The 16,424-nt window shown below is 48.3% G+C and overlaps 1 protein-coding gene across 1 annotated transcript; it reads left to right on the top strand.

The window, feature by feature from the left end:
- Window positions 1-2,308: 2,308 nt before the first annotated feature.
- Catip (ciliogenesis associated TTC17 interacting protein) lies at window positions 2,309-11,716 on the top strand. Its single transcript, XM_027397210.2, has 10 exons — window positions 2,309-2,366; window positions 2,546-2,701; window positions 2,961-3,158; window positions 3,435-3,490; window positions 5,509-5,595; window positions 5,769-5,936; window positions 9,121-9,245; window positions 10,471-10,547; window positions 10,816-10,904; window positions 11,017-11,716. Exons 1-10 carry the CDS (start codon window positions 2,342-2,344, stop codon window positions 11,551-11,553), a joined length of 1,518 nt encoding a protein of 505 aa, XP_027253011.1. The 5' UTR covers window positions 2,309-2,341; the 3' UTR covers window positions 11,554-11,716.
- Window positions 11,717-16,424: the final 4,708 nt, after the last annotated feature.

Below are 16,424 nucleotides of genomic sequence, written 5' to 3' on the forward strand. Positions count from 1 at the left end.
TGTTTTCAAGACAGAGTCTGTGAAGCCCTAGCTGTCCTAGAACTCACTCTGTAGACCAGACTCAGAGATCTGCTTGCCCTTGCCTCCCAAGTACTGGGATTAAAGGCATGTGCCACCATTGCCCAGGTTTGTTTTCATTTTTTGAGACTAAGTGTCATACAAACCAACATGGCCTCAAACTCAATATGTAGCTGGGAATGACCTGGGTTTCTGATTCTCTTGCCTGGACCTCCCAAGTGCTGAATAACACCAGGCACCATCCTGCTCAGCTGCTGCCTGAATGCACAGACTCAAGTCTTAACTCCCTCTGGTTCCATCTCAGCTATGCGATGTTTGGGGGCCATTGAGCCTCTCTATGCCTTGGTTTTCTTATACACAAATCTGAGGTAATAAAGTATGTCAGCTAAGCATGGCAGTGCACACCTGTAATCCCAAAACTTGGAAGGTAGAGAAAGGATAATGCCAAGCTTTAGGCTAGCCTGAGCTACAAAGTTAAAAATTTTTCTTAAAAAAAAAAAAAAAAAGCCCAGTGTGGTAGCACATGCCTTTAGTCCCAGCACTAAGGAGGCTTGTGGATCTCTGTGAGTTCAAGGCCAGCCTGGTCTACATAGACAGTTCTAGGACACTCAGGTATACATAGAGAAACCTTATCTCAAAAAAATATTTTTAGGGCTGGAGAGATGGCCCAGAGGTTAAGAGCACCGACTGCTCTTCCAAAGGTCCTGAGTTCAATTCCCAACAACCACATAGTGGCTCACAACCATCCCTTATGAGATCTGGTGTGCAGATATACATGGAAGCAGAATGTTGTATACATAATGAATAAATAAAATCTTTAAAAAATATTTTTAAAGTACTTCAGAGGTTGAGATGCAGCTCAGTTGGTAGAGTACATGCGTACGTGCTTAGCATGCCCAATGCCGTAGGTTTGATTCCCCCCAACAACTCATAAACTGAGAATGGTGGCACACATCTGTAATCTTAGCCCTCAGGAGAGAGAGAGAGAGAGAGAGAAAGAGAGAGAGAGAGAGAAACAGAGAGAGAGGGAGAGAGAGAGAGAGGGGTCAGAAATGTAAGGTCATTCTCCACTACATAGTAAGTTTGAAGCCAGCATGAGCTACTTAAGACCGTCTCAAAACAACAAAGCAAAACAAGGGAAGTACTTTAGGCCAGCCTGACAAATGAGATAATGTCCATAAACGCCATTAAAACCATGTCTGGCTGAGGACAGCTGTGGTTTAAGCATTTGCTGTAAGGCTAGGTGTGGTACCACGCAACTTTAATCCCAGTGCTTGGGAAGCAGAGGCAGGTAGATATCTATGAGTTCGAGACCAGCCTGTTCTACATAGTGAGTTCCAGGACAGCAAGGGCTATATAGAGAGACACTGCCTCCAGAACAACAACCAAACCAACCAACCAACCAAAGAACACGCGATGCTTCCCAGAGCTATCATCATTATGCCTACATGTATGAATGCACCTCCACTTACGAAGGGTTAGATCTCCGAGTACTTGCCATAAGATGTCAGCACAGTTAGGTGAAAAGGGAGCCAGCTATGAGCGACACAGTCCTCTCTCTACCAAGTATAGGCTGCTCTGCCTCCAGTTTGCCTGACTGGCTGAAAGTTGCAGCTTGCGGGAAAAGTGAACAACATATGGTGGTCCCAGGAACTAGAAATAAACAGTTTCTACTGAATGTGCAAGGCTTTCCCACCAACATGAAGATGATGAATGAATGGGAGGCTGAGCCATCGGAGATTGGAGACTATCCATCCATGTTAGGACTATAGCTCACAAAGACAGTCATACAATCTTAAGTTGGATTCTGTGTGTGAGCTTAGGTCTGGCTTTAAACTCCTGATCGTCCTCCACTTCCTGGAGTCAGAAGTGCTGGGGTTACAGTCATGAGTCCACTACTTCTTTTTATTATTGTTATACTTTATGTATTTGGGTGTTTTGTTGGATGTATGTGTGTGCACCAGGTATGCATCTGGTGCCCGCAGAGACCAGAAGAGGGAGTTGGGTCCCACAGAGCTGGAGAGCCATCATGTGGATGCTTGGATTCAAACCCCGGTCTTCTGGAAAAGTAGCCAGTGCTCTCAACAGCTGAGTCATCTCTCCAGCCATTTATTTAGTTGATTACTTCCAAGAAAATGGTAATAACCGCTTTCCCCTTGTCTTTTAAGAATGTCAAAGGCTCCCTCTGCTGGACAACCTATCTCTCAAACTTGGCTGAGCCCCAAAGCCTGGCAAATCTAGGTTGATTGCCCTTTAAGGGGCAGAACCTAGCTTCTGGTTGCCATGGAGACAACTAGCCACAGACTGACTGGCCTCAATCAACATGTCTTCCAAAGTTTCCCCCACAGGTGGGGAATGGGCTCCTGATCTGTGGGTAGGAGAAGGGATATTTCTCCTTTACAATCTTACCTGAGTGTGGTCTTAGTAAATTCAGCTCCTGGGGACAGGGATCAAGATTTGGGTGCCCCCTGTGTACCCTGCCTCTTTCCCCAGGGTCTGACATCTTAGTTTCTTCTTCCTATTGTAGGCACCAAAGCTAAGAGCCAGCACCATGTAAGCCAGCTGCTACAGCAGCAGCAGCAGCAGCAGCAGCAGCAGCAGCAGCAGCAGCAAGAGCAAGAGCAACAGCAACAGCCTTTGCCAGAGGCCAATGCTGAAGCCATCAGTTTCCTTAACTCTTTCCGTGAGCCAGATGGTGGGGTGGGCATGGGGAGAGGTGTGGCCAGTCTCAGGAGGAAGGAAAAGACCTAGACAGGCCCTGTCTCTCTCTGCTTGATTCCCTTGAGACTCAGAAAAGAGCTGATACCTCTTTGCCAATGTTTGTGGAGGGAAAACCTGGCGGGGGGAGGGGTAGCAGGGCTGGCGAGGACACGGGTATGTGGGTATGTGGGTGCGGAGGGGTCTAGAGGCTGAACCTGGAGGGAGCCTCTCTCACCACACAGGGCTGGAGGAACTTCTGCTGTTCTTCCCTGAGACCCTGGCCATCGTCTCAGACACAGGAGAACCTCAGGGAGAGCTGACCATCGAGGTGCAGAAAGGGAAATATAAGGACAACCAGGGCATCCTGACCCACTGTCTAATGGTTCATGCCTTTAGCAGAGGCTTCCTGGATAAATCACTGTGTGGAAGCTCCCTCCTAGGTAAAGTTCACCTGCCAGCTGCACTACATCTTCCCTCCATGGCCCCCACTCCAATCCACATGTCCTCAGTCAGGACCTGCACCCCTTGACTTACCTGGGGAATAGGGTGAACCTCGGGGGAGACGGAGGGGAGGCTAATCCCGGGACAAGAGCAGTGCTGAGCACCCTGTCATTTTCCCATGGCCACATTGCACCAGCCTGGGCTAGCACCTTCCCCAGGACCCATCCCAGACTCCTGTCTCCTGTGACATCAGCAATTGCCTCCCTGTACCCCAGGCTACCTAAGCAATGATCTGGAGTTAATGGAGCAGCACAGTCACGAGTTCATCAAGGTACTTACTCCCAGCCTCCCCCAGCCTTGCCCCGGGGTCCAGGGTAATCAAGAACACAGACCCAGGAGAACATGGCACTATTGTCTACCATCACACACAGCTTGATAACAGTCACCTCCATTACAGCTGTTGATGTTCTATGGAGGCACAGACGAACCCAGCCCACTGGGGCCTCCTCCAGCCTGAAAGCCTGTCCATTTCCCAGGGCCATGTGACCTGGCCTATCCCAGAGCCTGGCTATTCCCTGGAGCCTGTCACCACCTAACCTTTAAATCTGGCTCTTCACCCCTCACCCAGGCTTCAATAACTTCCTTTATGGGGCCATGACCTATCTGAACTTGGGAGATGTCTTGGGCCTAATAGCCTTGTCAGAGAATCTATTCCCAGTTTCAAGCCTGTGTTTTGTTCTGCTGTGTACCTCAGTTTGCTTTCCTATTACATAGTATGGCCCTATTCCTGACCTTCTTCCTTCTTCTTCCTTCCTTTTTTTATTTTTTTTATTTTTTGTTTTGCTTTTCAAGACAGGGTTTCTCTGTGTAGCTTTGGAGCCTGTCCTGGCACTCACCCTGTACACCAGGCTGGCCTCGAACTTCTCGAACTTGTTTTGTTTTTCAAGATAAAGTTTCTTTGTGTAGCCCTGGATGTCCTGGAACCATCTATGTAGATCAAGCTATCCTCGAACTCAATAGATTCACCTGCCTCTGCCTCCCCAGTGCTGGGATTAAAGGCATTCACCACCACCACCCAGATTTTTTTTTTTTTTTGAGACAGTCTCATAGCCAGGCTAACCTCAAACTTGACATGTAGCTAATGACCTTAATCTCCCTGCTTTCCCCTCCCAAGTGCTGAACTACTATATCAGGCTATGATGCTTTCTGTCCATCCGTTATCTGTCTTTTTTTTTTTTTTTTTGAGACAGGGTCTCTCTGTGGCTTTGGGAGCTGTGCTGGAACTTGCTCTAGACTGGCCTCAAACTCACAGAGATCCGCCTGCCTCTGCCTCCCGAGTGCTGGGATTAAAGGCGTGTGCCACTAACGCCCATCTGTCATATTTTTATCTTTTTGCTATATTGAGAGAGGGATTTTAGGTAGACAAGGTTGGGCTCCAGCTTAATCCTCCTGCCTCAGTCTCTCAAGTGATATGATTATAGGAGTGTACCACCATGGCCAGCTGTTTGACATTTAAAATTTTTTTGTTATTTTGGGGGAGGACACAAATGTGGGGACCCTCAGAGGACAATGTCTGGGAGCTGTTTCTCTCCTTCCACCAGAGACTGTGGGATCCAGAGTCCAACTCAAGTTGTCAGGCTTGTGTTGTGTACTCTTAACCACTGAGACATCTTGCTGGCCCTGGTTATCATTTTTATTTTAGATCCAAGTCTTTACACTTCTATTTTGTCTTTTATAAAAAATAAGACTAGCCGGGCAGTGGTGGTGCATGCCTTTAATCCCAGGGAGGCAGAGGCAGGTAGATCTCTATGAGTTCGAGACCAACCTGGTCTACAAGAGCTAGTTACAGGACAGCCTCCAAAATCACTGAGAAACCCTGTCTCGAAAAACCCGAAAAATAAAAAAAAAAAAAATAAATAATAATACTGAAGCTGGGTGGTGGTGGTGCATGCCTTTGATCCTAGCACTCCAGGAAGTAGAGGCTGGCGAATCTCTGTGAGTTTGAGGCCAGCCTGCTCTACACAATGAGTTCCAGGACAGCCAGGGTTACACAGAGAAACCCTGTCTCAGAAAAGAAAAGAAAAAAAAAATAGAATAATGTAGGGAGACACCCTAGCCCCGCCCATGTCTTCTTGAATAAAGAGACTTTAATCCTACAGAATAAGACTGACAGTGCTTGGGAAGTTGAGGCAGGAGAATTGCTGTAAGTACAAGGCTACATGGAGTTCCATGCTCTTCTGAACTACTTTGCCTCAGAAAAACAAAACAGGAACAAACAAAATAGAAGAAAGGTGGGGGTTAGCCTCTCAAGGGCGAGCACTGGATTCCCCCCTGTGTTCTGGCCTTTAGTTTCCCATCCTCCCCATGGAACGGAAGATGAGTATTCTGAAGCAGGATGACCAGATGGTTGTGACCAGAAGTGTCAAGGAGGGTGAGGTAAGAGTGGAAGTCAAGCGGGAACCACCTTCCACATCCTCAGAACCACAGCGGGGACAAGCTTGTGTGAGGCCAGATGTCTAGACCAAGGCCTTGAGGAGAACCACACACCCAACACCCTGCTTGAACACCTGCTGAGCTCCAGGTCTCTGACTCAGATCTGGTCCAAACAGGAAACGAAGACCGGAGTCTCTGTTTTCCCCTGTGAATCACTTAAGGGCTTTGTCTCCAGTATTGCTAATCTGGTGCTTCTGAGAGTGATGGCTTGGCGGCAGTCAGTACCCAGTGGTGCTCGCTTCCTGGCCTTGGACACAGAGGGCAAACTATGCTACTGCACCTATGTGAGTACTCTCTCTGGGCAAGGGAATTGGCCTGGGGGCAAACTCGAAGGGGTAAGGAAGACTGAGGTGGGAAAGACAGGTGTGAGGCAGGAGAGGGTTGTAACCAAGGTGGGAGGGTATTAAGTCATGAGGGTGGAATCCGATAAGCTAGGGCAGCGGTAAGACCTGAACTCTGAACTCGATGGTAGGAAGGTTGAGGATGGAGCTGATGGAATTACTGGCTAACGGGAAGGTGGGAAGCAACCTTCTTTGCATGAACTTCAATGCACAAATAAATGTAATGGAAGTCTGTTTTTTAAATATACATCGTCTAAGGCTGGAGAGCGATAGCTCAGTGATGCAAGCATGAGGACCTGAGTTTAACCACCACCACCCCCAAACCCATATACTTGGCGCACACTTATTATCCCAGAACTGGAGAGGTGAAGACAGCCTAACTGAATAAGGCAGCCTCAGGCCCTAGGGAGAGACCCTGTTTTAAAAAAAGCAAGGTGGGGGTAGAGGGATGGCTCAGCTAGGCACTTACTGGCCTTGGAGAGGACCTGGAATCAGTTCCCAGCACCCACATGGCAGTCCACAACCTTCTGCAACCCATGTTCCCAGGGGATCTAATGCTTTCCTCTGGCCTCTTAGGGCACCAGGCACATATGGTATGTATGTATGTATGTATGTATGTATGTATGTATTATACACATGTAGGCAAAACATGCATACACATAAAAAATAAAAAAATATTTAAAAGAAAATAAACAATGTGGATAACTCCTGAAGAACAACACCTGAAGTTGTTCTTAGTCACACACACACACAAGCGCGTGCGCGCGCGGCATGTACATGCATGCCAAACACCCACACACATATGGACTCACGAGCACATATATACCTGCATGCATGCATGGACAGGTACACACACACACACACACACACACACACACACACACACACACACAGAGTATACATCATCTAAAACCAGGCATGGTGTCATGTGCCTGCAATTCCAGTACCTGGGAAGTAGAAGCAGAAGGAGTAGGAATTCAAAGTCATTGCTAGCTACCTATTTACTTTAAACTGGCCTGTGCTACATGAGATCCTGTCTCAACAACAACAACAACAAAAATCATACATCATCTAGGGCTTTGAAAGTGTTAGGCAAATGTTTCGCCATTGAGCTATACCTCATCCAAAGATATACCTTTTTATTTTTTTCAATAGTGTGTGTGTGTGTGTGTGTCCCAAACTGGCCTTAGCATCTCAGTCCTCCCAGGTTAACCTCCCAATTCTGGGATTTCAATTGCATGTGTGCACCTCCACTGCTGACTTTGTGTGTATGTGTGTGTGTGTGTGTGTGTGTGTGTGTGTGTGTGTGCATCTCCACAGCTGACTTTCTGTGTATGTGTGTGTGTGTGTGCACCTCCTCAGCTGACTTTCTGTGTGTATTGTGTGTGTGTGCACCTACACAGCTGACTTTGTGTGTGTGGGGGGGTGTGCACCTCCACAGCTGACTGTCTGTGTGTGGGGGTGTGTGGGTGTTCACTAGCACAAATGTACACGCAGGTTTGTGCAGGTGGAGGGCAGTGCTCAACCACAGATGTTTGTTCTTTTTTTTTTTTTTTTTTACTGTCTATCTAAACTTTATTTCTCCTCCTAGAATATTCAATTCATTCAAGACTTTAAAAAGGTCACTGTGGACTGGGGATATAGATTAGTGGTAAAAAAACTTGCCTAGCACAGGCAACACCCTAGGTTTGAATTCCAGACGCACAAAAAGTCATAAAAGCTCATGGAAATAGAGCTGGTTATGTCTGTTTACAAATGGATCTGGAGATACAGGTACTGAAATACATACATATGGATACTAACTTTCAACATAATATTCTTTTTTAACCAAAATGTTTACTAAAATATATGATTTACAGAAGTTTCCAGACATACAAAATGGTTGCAAGCTTCCTCCTCCTCCTCCTCCTCCTCCTCCTCCTCCTCCTCCTCCTTCTCCTCCTCCTTATTTTTCTGATGTTTAAAGATGACTTCTTAATGGCTGAGAGCCTTTCCATTCCCACTGTAGTCTGAGTATTCTACTCCAGCATGGGACTTCTCTTGCTTCAGATACAGAAGTGGTTTCCCAAATCCATTGCACTCCTCTCCCTTTCTTCCTACACAGCTTCTACTACTAAGTAAGTCTGAATATTTCAAAGTTTTTTTCATATAAATTATATTTATAGGGAACTTGTGTTAATCAAACAAAGTCTGTGTTCAGATTTAATGTCTTTCCAAAAAACACTGTCTCTTTCTTCAGTTGGTGGTTGGTTCTTGAGGGTTGTAAGTGTCCTCATCTGGGTCTCTGGGGTCCTTTTCCACCTGGTCATCGGCCTCCGCACTCCCACTGAAAGTAAGCCGCTGTCCTTCTCCAGCGTTACATCCATGCGTGGAACCCTCCGAGAGGGGTCCAGTTGCTCCCCCTCCTCCTGAGTGAAGCCCACAGTTACACAAGTGAATGAAACCGATCCCTGGGACCCCATCATTTTCTGTGGTTGGGGTAAAGGCACAGAGGCACAAAGGCACACTCTACCTCAGACTGACTAAAGTTCTGATCCTGTCTTCATGAGCTCTCACCAAGCCTCAGACTGTAACCTCTCCTCAGCGTGGCTGGAGAATGAATGTCGTTTGTTCTTTCTTTCTTCCTTCCTTTCTTTCAGTTGCCTTTCGGAGACAGGGTTTCTCTGTGTACCTCTGGCTGCCCTGGAACTAACTCTGTAGACCAGGCTGGCCTTGAACTCAGAGATCTGTCTGCCTCTGCCTCCCAAATGCTGTGATTAAAGATGTCTGCCTGGCTCGGGCTTTTCTCTAAAGCACTGTCCATCTAGTGAGACAGGGTCTCTCATTGTACAGCACCTCCCTCCCCACACTGATTCCCCTGTAACAAAATGTGCCAACTAGCAGCATTCCTCCAATGAGATGGCTTGGGAAGGACATGGCAGGGGTGGCTGGCTGGAGCTGGCTGTGAAGAACCTCCAAGTTATCTTGAGTGTGCAACTCAAACTCTGTAGCACACGAGGAACTGAACTGCTAGGTTGCTCATCACTGGTGAGCAGGAATGAAGACCTGAGGAGAGGAAAGGGCTTGAGGAGATGGGGACCTGTGGTAGGCAACCACCTCACTGTATTCCCCACTTTGGCTTCTACAGCAATCCCTGGGCTTCCAGACAATTCAAGTGGGCCACCAGCAGGCTGAAATGTTCATCGTGGAACAAACCATACACTCTGAAGAGGGCATCCCCTTCTCCTGTCAATTCTACTTACTCTCTGATGGGTGAGCCATTGGTGGGGAGGACCAGGGTGACGGTGGCATGTGAAGTATGAGTGTTCAGACCATGAAGAAAGGACATTCATGGGGGAATCCAGCACCCGGGTCACTATTATCCCCATGATACTGCCGGGACATTTTGTCACTGATCTGGGTATACCTTTGCTTTGTCCATCTCATTTGCTTAAAAAAAAAAATGTGAGTCCAGGCTAGCCTCAAATGCACAGTCCTTCAGCCTTAGTACCCTAGGTGCTAGGACTATATAGATGTGCTTTTTTTTTTTTTCCAAGACAGGGTTTCTCTCTAGCTTTGGAGCCTCTCCTGGAACTTAGTCTGTAGACCAGGCTAGCCTTGAACACACAAAGATCCACCTGTCTCTGCTTCCCGAATGCTGAGATTAAAGGTGTGCGCCACCACTGCCTGGCTGGTGTGCATTATTTTTTAAGGTAAGGCTGGATGCTTGCCATTATCTGGGACAGGACCCAAGAAATACAAAGATAAGGAGAGGAAGCAGAGTAAACTGGGGCCTCGGGGCAGCTGTCATGATAATACACCACAGATGAGCCTGGACAGGTGCTCACACCTGTCATCCCAGATGAGACAGGAGGATGATCCTAAGTCTGAGGGCCATCTATAGTAGTAAGGCCTCCTCTAAAAAAAGGCAGACCTAAGTTAAGGGGTGGCTCAGCTGGGAAGGTGGTGAGGGAGCTTCCTGCCAAGTCTGATGACCTGAGTTCAATTCCTGGAACCCCCAGAGTGGAAGGAGAGAACCATCTCCAAGTTGTCCCTTAACTCTACATAAGTATGTGCATTGTACACACACACACACACACACACACACACACACACACACACACACACACACGATAAATTAATGTTCTTTTTAAAATCACGGATGGTTTAAACAATGGCCAGCAGTGTTGGCTCCTGGTAAGATCTCTGGTGCTGCCACCACTCTGCCTCTCTTTAGTGTGCCAGTGGGAAGACGGCTCTCTGTGCTTTCTGTTTGTGTTATGAGGGTACCAATCTTCTGATTAGAGCCTCACCATTATGTCCTTCATTTGACATTAGTCGTTTCCCAGAAGACTCCCATCACACTGGGCGGAGGGGGGGGTAGGTGGGAAGGTGAGGGAGAGCTTGAGCCTCATTCATTATGCTCAACGTCGTCGTTCGTTCGGTTACAAGGTGGTATAGGAAGACTCTCCCCAACTTCTTCTGTATTGCCCTGCAGGCACCTGGCTAAGAGAGTCCAGGTGGGCTCTCCAGGGTGTTGTATCATCACCAAGATGCCCCTCTTGAGGGAAGAGGGTAAGTGGCTCAGGACAGGGTGGGACAGTGAAGGGAAGGAAGGTGGGAAGAGCCTGGTCTCTCTTGTTTGGGAAGGACCCAGCGTTAGGGGTGGGACAGAATCTTTGAATCAGGTGGAGAGGAGGCAGCCTTCCAGCCTCGGGCTCCAAGCCTTAAGCTGGACCTCTGCCACGAGTCTCTCAGCAACAAAGCCCATACTTGAGAGTTCCTGGGGTGCCCCTGTGTACGCAAGTGATGGGTACACAGTTCCCTTGCTCACCCCACTCAGATGTGTTTGAGCCTCCGCCCAAGTTTGATAAGAAGCCCCTGGTGTGGGAGGAAGACCTGGAGCTATACTCGAAATTCCTGAACCGGAAGGTGAGAAGCGGCTGCGGCCGGCATAGGGGTCCACCTGTTTTCCTACTGTGGACCGGGAGTGCGGAAAGCCCACGCGCTCCTCGCTAATCGCGCGCGCCCCATGCCCCGCCAGGAGCAGCTGCGCCTCAGCCACACCAGCTACCTACGGCAGCACCCCGAGGCCCAAGCGCTCATCTCCGACTTCCTGCTCTTCCTACTGCTCCGCCGGCCGGACGACGTGGTCGCCTTCGCAGCTGAGCACTTCGGGCCCTTTGCGACGCTGCGCCCTCCGATCCCTGCCCTACGATCCTCACACCGGCCAAGCCCTTTCCGGCCGCTGGAGGAGGAGGAAGAGGAGGAAGAAGAGGAGGTGGAAGAGGAGGGGGAGGAGGAAGAGGAGGAGGAAGTAGAGGTGGAAGTAGAGGAGGAGGAAGAGGAGAAGGAGTACTATTACGCCGATGACTACGACGTTGATGAAGACAACGTCGAAGAAAGCGACTATGTCTACGACCAAGAAAGCGACTACGTCAACGACCAAGAAAGCGACTACGACTACGACTACGACTACGACGACCACTACTACGAAGAAAGCGTCATCTATGATGACGAAATCGAGGAGAACGAGGAGAATGACGACAACGACCAGGGTTTGGATCTGGAAAAGGACTAGGCAGACAGCTAAGAGCGAGAGACAGGGACTGGCCGGGTCGGGTATCTTGGCTGCGGGGTTCATTGGGAGATAAGCAGGTTCCTTTCCCCGGTGCTACCCTGCCAGCAGGGACTGTCTCTGGCTAGTATCTCTTGTCAAAAATGCGAAGCTGTATCTTTGTTTACCCAGCGAGTTTCATCCTTTCTTCCTAGATGCTATTTTCACAGTTATGGCCATTTCAGAGAAAAGAAAATTAAGGCCTGTAATGAGATGTGTTGGTTCATACACACCCGTAACCAGCACTCAGGAAGCTGATGCAGGAAAACTGCTGTGAGTTTGAGGCAAGCTAGGGCTACACAGCAAGACCCTGTTTCAAAATTAAATTAAAAATTAAGAGACGAGGAGGTGAGGCAGAAACAACTAGGCCCACACCACTAAAAATCCTAGTGCTTGGCAAAGAAGCAAGTGGGTCTCTTCGGTTCCCTTCAGTGCCTTTCTTTGAGTCCTGTGTGGGCTACAGAAGATCCTGCAGGTGGGGGGGGGGCAGGATTTTAACCTGGAGTTGACCAGAAAGCCTGCAGTGGCACCCTGAATCTAGATGTAATCACTGCCACCTATAAAGAATGGAAGAATGTGAGGAGGGACATAGAGCACCCCTAGCCCAGCCGAGCTTCTTAATGCCTCAGGTCCTCCACCGCCCACCAGTACACATGAGAGTCCCCCAGATTGGGCAAGGAATCCCCAGCTACCCACTGAGAAGAAAAAAACAAAAAGAATAGACAGATACCCATCACTACCCCTAGGTTCCTTGCTCACCCCCAGTTCTGGCCCCAGCAGCTTGTCTGCCTGCTGCTGGCTGTGGAAAGTCTTCTGAGGTAGTTGGGGTGCAGGCACTGTGCCTCCATTAATGCCTCTAGTCATTGGCCATCAGCCCTGCTGCTTTGAAATGAGAGACTCTGGAGGAACTCCAGGATGTAACGAACAGTATGAGTCTTGCCTACCCTACAAGGCTGAGGGATATTGAGGGAGGCAGTGTCTGTCTCTTAGAGGGATCACTTCAGAATACTCCACAGAGCTGCCATTTAGGCCTTGCATATGTTGTTTTTTAAAGATTTTATTTATTATGTATGCAGCATTCTGCTTCCATGTACATCTGCACACCAGAAGAGGGCACCAGATCTTGTAACGAATGGTTGTGAGCCACCATGTGGTTGCTGGGAATTGAACTCAGGACCTCTGGAAGAGCAGTCAGTGCTCTTAACCTCTGAGCCATCTCTCCAGCCCTTGTTTTTTGAGACACGGTTTCTCTGTGTAACAGCCCTAGCTGTCCTGGAACTCGCTCTGTAGACGAGGCTGGCCTCGCATTCACAGAGATCCTCCTGCCTCTGCCTCCTGAGTGCTGAGATTAAAGGCGTGCAACATCACTGCCCAACAAGCCTTGCAAACATTTTTATGTTGCCCTCCTCCTTTATTAAAAAGAAATGCTTTCACAAGCAAGGTGATGGTGGTGCATGCCTTTAATCCCAGCACTCGGGAGGCAGAGACAGGTGGATCTGAATTCAAGTACAGCCTGGTCTACTGAGCTAGTTCCAGGACAGCCAGGGCTACACAGAGAAACCTGGTCTAGAAACCCACTACCCCCAAATTCACAACAAAAGGGGGATAAACCCACAGCCAATAAAATCATCTCAGTTTCTTTATCTAGAGGTCTGCACGTACACACACGCACGCACTCACGCACGCACGAACACACATACACAGAGAGAGACCCTATTACCCTAACCCTAACACAGAACCCTATTCTGAGGATAGAACCCAGGACCTTACATATACGAGGCAAGTACTTTACCACCTTAATCCTAGCCCCTATCAAGCAATTTATTTTTTTCGAGACAGGGTTTCTCTGTGGCTTTGGAGGCTATCCTGGAAATAGCTCTTGTAGACCAGGGTGGTCTCGAACTCACAGAGATCTGTCTGCTTCTGCCTCCCAAGTGCTGGGATTAAAGGCATGCACCACCAACGCCTGGCTATCAAGCATTTTTCCAATAGATTTTTTGAACAATTCCAATGGTTTAGCAAAATGAAACCATACCAGTAATACATGCTTGTTAGTTATTAATTGGATACTTAACTGTATTATTGAAAATTTTCAGATATTACTCATGAAGCTGAAGTCTCCGTAGATCCTACTACAGTTCCATTGTATTTTGAAACATTATTTCATGTGTTCAAGCTGGCTTTTCTGGGGCTGGAAAAATGGCTCAGCATGTAAAAGTGCAATCTGTCCAAGCCTGAAGACCCAACAAGTTTCATCAATGGAACCCACATGAAATCTGATGTGGCCAAGCATGATGGCACATGCCTATAATCCCAGCACTTGGAAGAAAAAGCAGGTGGACCTCTGTGAGTTCAAAGCCAGCCTGATGCCTACACGATGAGCTCCAGAGCAGTCAGGGCTGCATGGTGAGATCCTCTCTCAAAAACAAATAAACAAGGCTGGATGTGGTGTCTTGAATCTGCAATCCAACCACTTCTGTGGCAAGATTGGAGGCAGAGGGCTGGAGAAATGGCTCAGTGGCTAAGAGCACTGGCTGCTCTTCCAAAGGACCTAGGTTCAATTCCCAGCACCCACATGGCAGCTCACAACTGTAACTCCAGCTCCAGGGGATCTGGTATCCTCACACAGGCAGACATGCAAGCAAAACACCAATGCAGTAGAAATGAGAGTGACCCTGCCTCCTCAATGAGGTAAAAGATGGGACCAAATGCACTCCCCACATGGGCACCCATACACACACACACACACACACACACACACACACACACACACACACACACACACACACACACACACACACACACACACACACACACACACACACACACACACACACACACACACACACACACACACACACACACACACACACACACACACACACACACACACACACACACACACACACACACACACACACACACACACACACACACACACACACACACACACACACACACACACACACACACACACACACACACACACACACACACACACACACACACACACACACACACACACACACACACACACACACACACACACCACACACACACACACACACTTATCCATCAGTGTATTTAGCTTTGTGTTTATTTTTGCTTGTTTGTTTGCTCTATGGACAGTCCCATCATGTACTCTAGGCTAGCCTCAGCCTTTCAAGTGTTGGGATTCGAGGTGGACATCATCACCTCAGCCTATTAATGTGTTTAGAATTCACATCTAGCCGGGCATTGGTGGAACACGCCTTTAATCCCAGCACTTGGGAGGCAGAGGCAGGAAGATCTCTATGAGTTCGAGGCCAGCCTGGTCAACAGAGTGAGTTCCAGGACAACCTCCAAAGCATTACAGAGAAACCCTGTCTCAAAAACACACACACACACACATATCTAATATCCATTACAGCCTTGTTGGAACCCAGCCCCCATGAGGTCTCTAAGAGTTGTTTTCCAGCATAACCACAGGTACCTCCTGTTTTCCTGACCTCACCCCACTGGGATCAATATCCTGTTGTGAACCCTTTGACCTGGGGTTTTTGTAAGTTTGTATATAAGGCTGCTCCACAATAAAGGTGAGAGACATTCTCTCAGAAAAGGACCAGGAGTCTTGTGGTTCATCCAAATCTCCAGGCTTTCCCCCAATGCTCGGACTTAGTGGCCGAGAGCAGCCATAAGTGGAGATCCTACCGAGATCGGGAAAGAAAGGGGACCCTGAGAGATCACCCTCAGAAGGCTGGAAAGCAAGTAAGGAGTTGTGAGGGTGGGTTGCAAAAGGTACTAGAAAATAGGTGCCTCAACTCCTGAGAGAGTTGGATTGTAAAGGCACTGGAAAATAGATACCTCAACTCCTGAGAGAGTGGGATTGTAAAAGCACTGGAAAAGGGGTGCCTCAATTCCTGAGAGAGTTGGATTGGAAAGTTACTGGAAGGGGTGCCTCAACTCCTGAGAGAGTTGGATTGGAATAGAGATCACAGTCAATCACAGAGATAAAGTTTAAAGAGACAAGGTACTGGTAAGATTTAATTTTAACTTTGGATTAAGCAATAATGCTAAGAAAATTATTGAAGAAATGTGGGAAATCCACCACTGAGGAATCCCTCCTCCATGAGCTACCCACCAGCAGCCAGCTGACCCAGCAGCCCGTGCTTTTGTCCACTCAAGCCTGCTGTGGGCTCCAGTCAGCCAGCAACGATGTGGTGTGCACAGGCTGGCTGGAGAAATTGCCTCCTGAGAAAAATTGGGGCACTATACTTGGAAGAACCCTGACCTTCAACAAACGAGCTCCAAAAGAGGTTTATGTTTGGTATCATCACCAATGAGCTCACCTTCTACCTGGTGGCTGAGACAGAGGCTGACGTGAATAGGTGAGTCCAGAGCATCTGCCAGATCTGCGGCTACAGTCGAACTAAAGAGAGCACTGACACCCTGAGAAACCTTTCTTCAGTCAGTCATAATCTCTGCTCTTCTCCAGCTGAATTCAGCAGCTCCAGTCAGCCCCTGCTCAGAGCAGGGTCTGCGGCAGATAGTGAGGATGTGGACACCTTCAAGGCACCCAGCAACACCCTGTGTATGGAATTTGGAGACCTCCCAGTGGAGTCAGCCATAGCTCCCCCCACCACAGCACCACAAGACACCTCTGTGGGACAGCCTCCAGAGATCTCCAGCCTCAACAGAGACCTCCAGTCAGTGACTACAAGTATCCAACATGAGGTGAAGAAACTGCCTGCTGGTCTGCTGAATCTCTAAATCTCTGCTAAGTCGTGGGTCGATCAGACACTGCCAGCTCTGATGACAACTATGTGCCCACAAACCCAGATTCTGACATCCTCATG

Source organism: Cricetulus griseus, chromosome 2 (assembly GCF_003668045.3).
Source record: "Cricetulus griseus strain 17A/GY chromosome 2, alternate assembly CriGri-PICRH-1.0, whole genome shotgun sequence".
Lineage (NCBI taxonomy): Eukaryota > Metazoa > Chordata > Mammalia > Rodentia > Cricetidae > Cricetulus > Cricetulus griseus.

Coding starts and splice junctions, on each gene's coding strand:
- Catip (XM_027397210.2), top strand. CDS start 2,342: ATGTCTTCCAAAGTTTCCCCCACAG. Junction 2,367..2,545: donor TTCCAAAGTTTCCCCCACAG/GTGGGGAATGGG, acceptor TTCCTATTGTAG/GCACCAAAGCTAAGAGCCAG. Junction 10,905..11,016: donor CGAAATTCCTGAACCGGAAG/GTGAGAAGCGGC, acceptor ATGCCCCGCCAG/GAGCAGCTGCGCCTCAGCCA.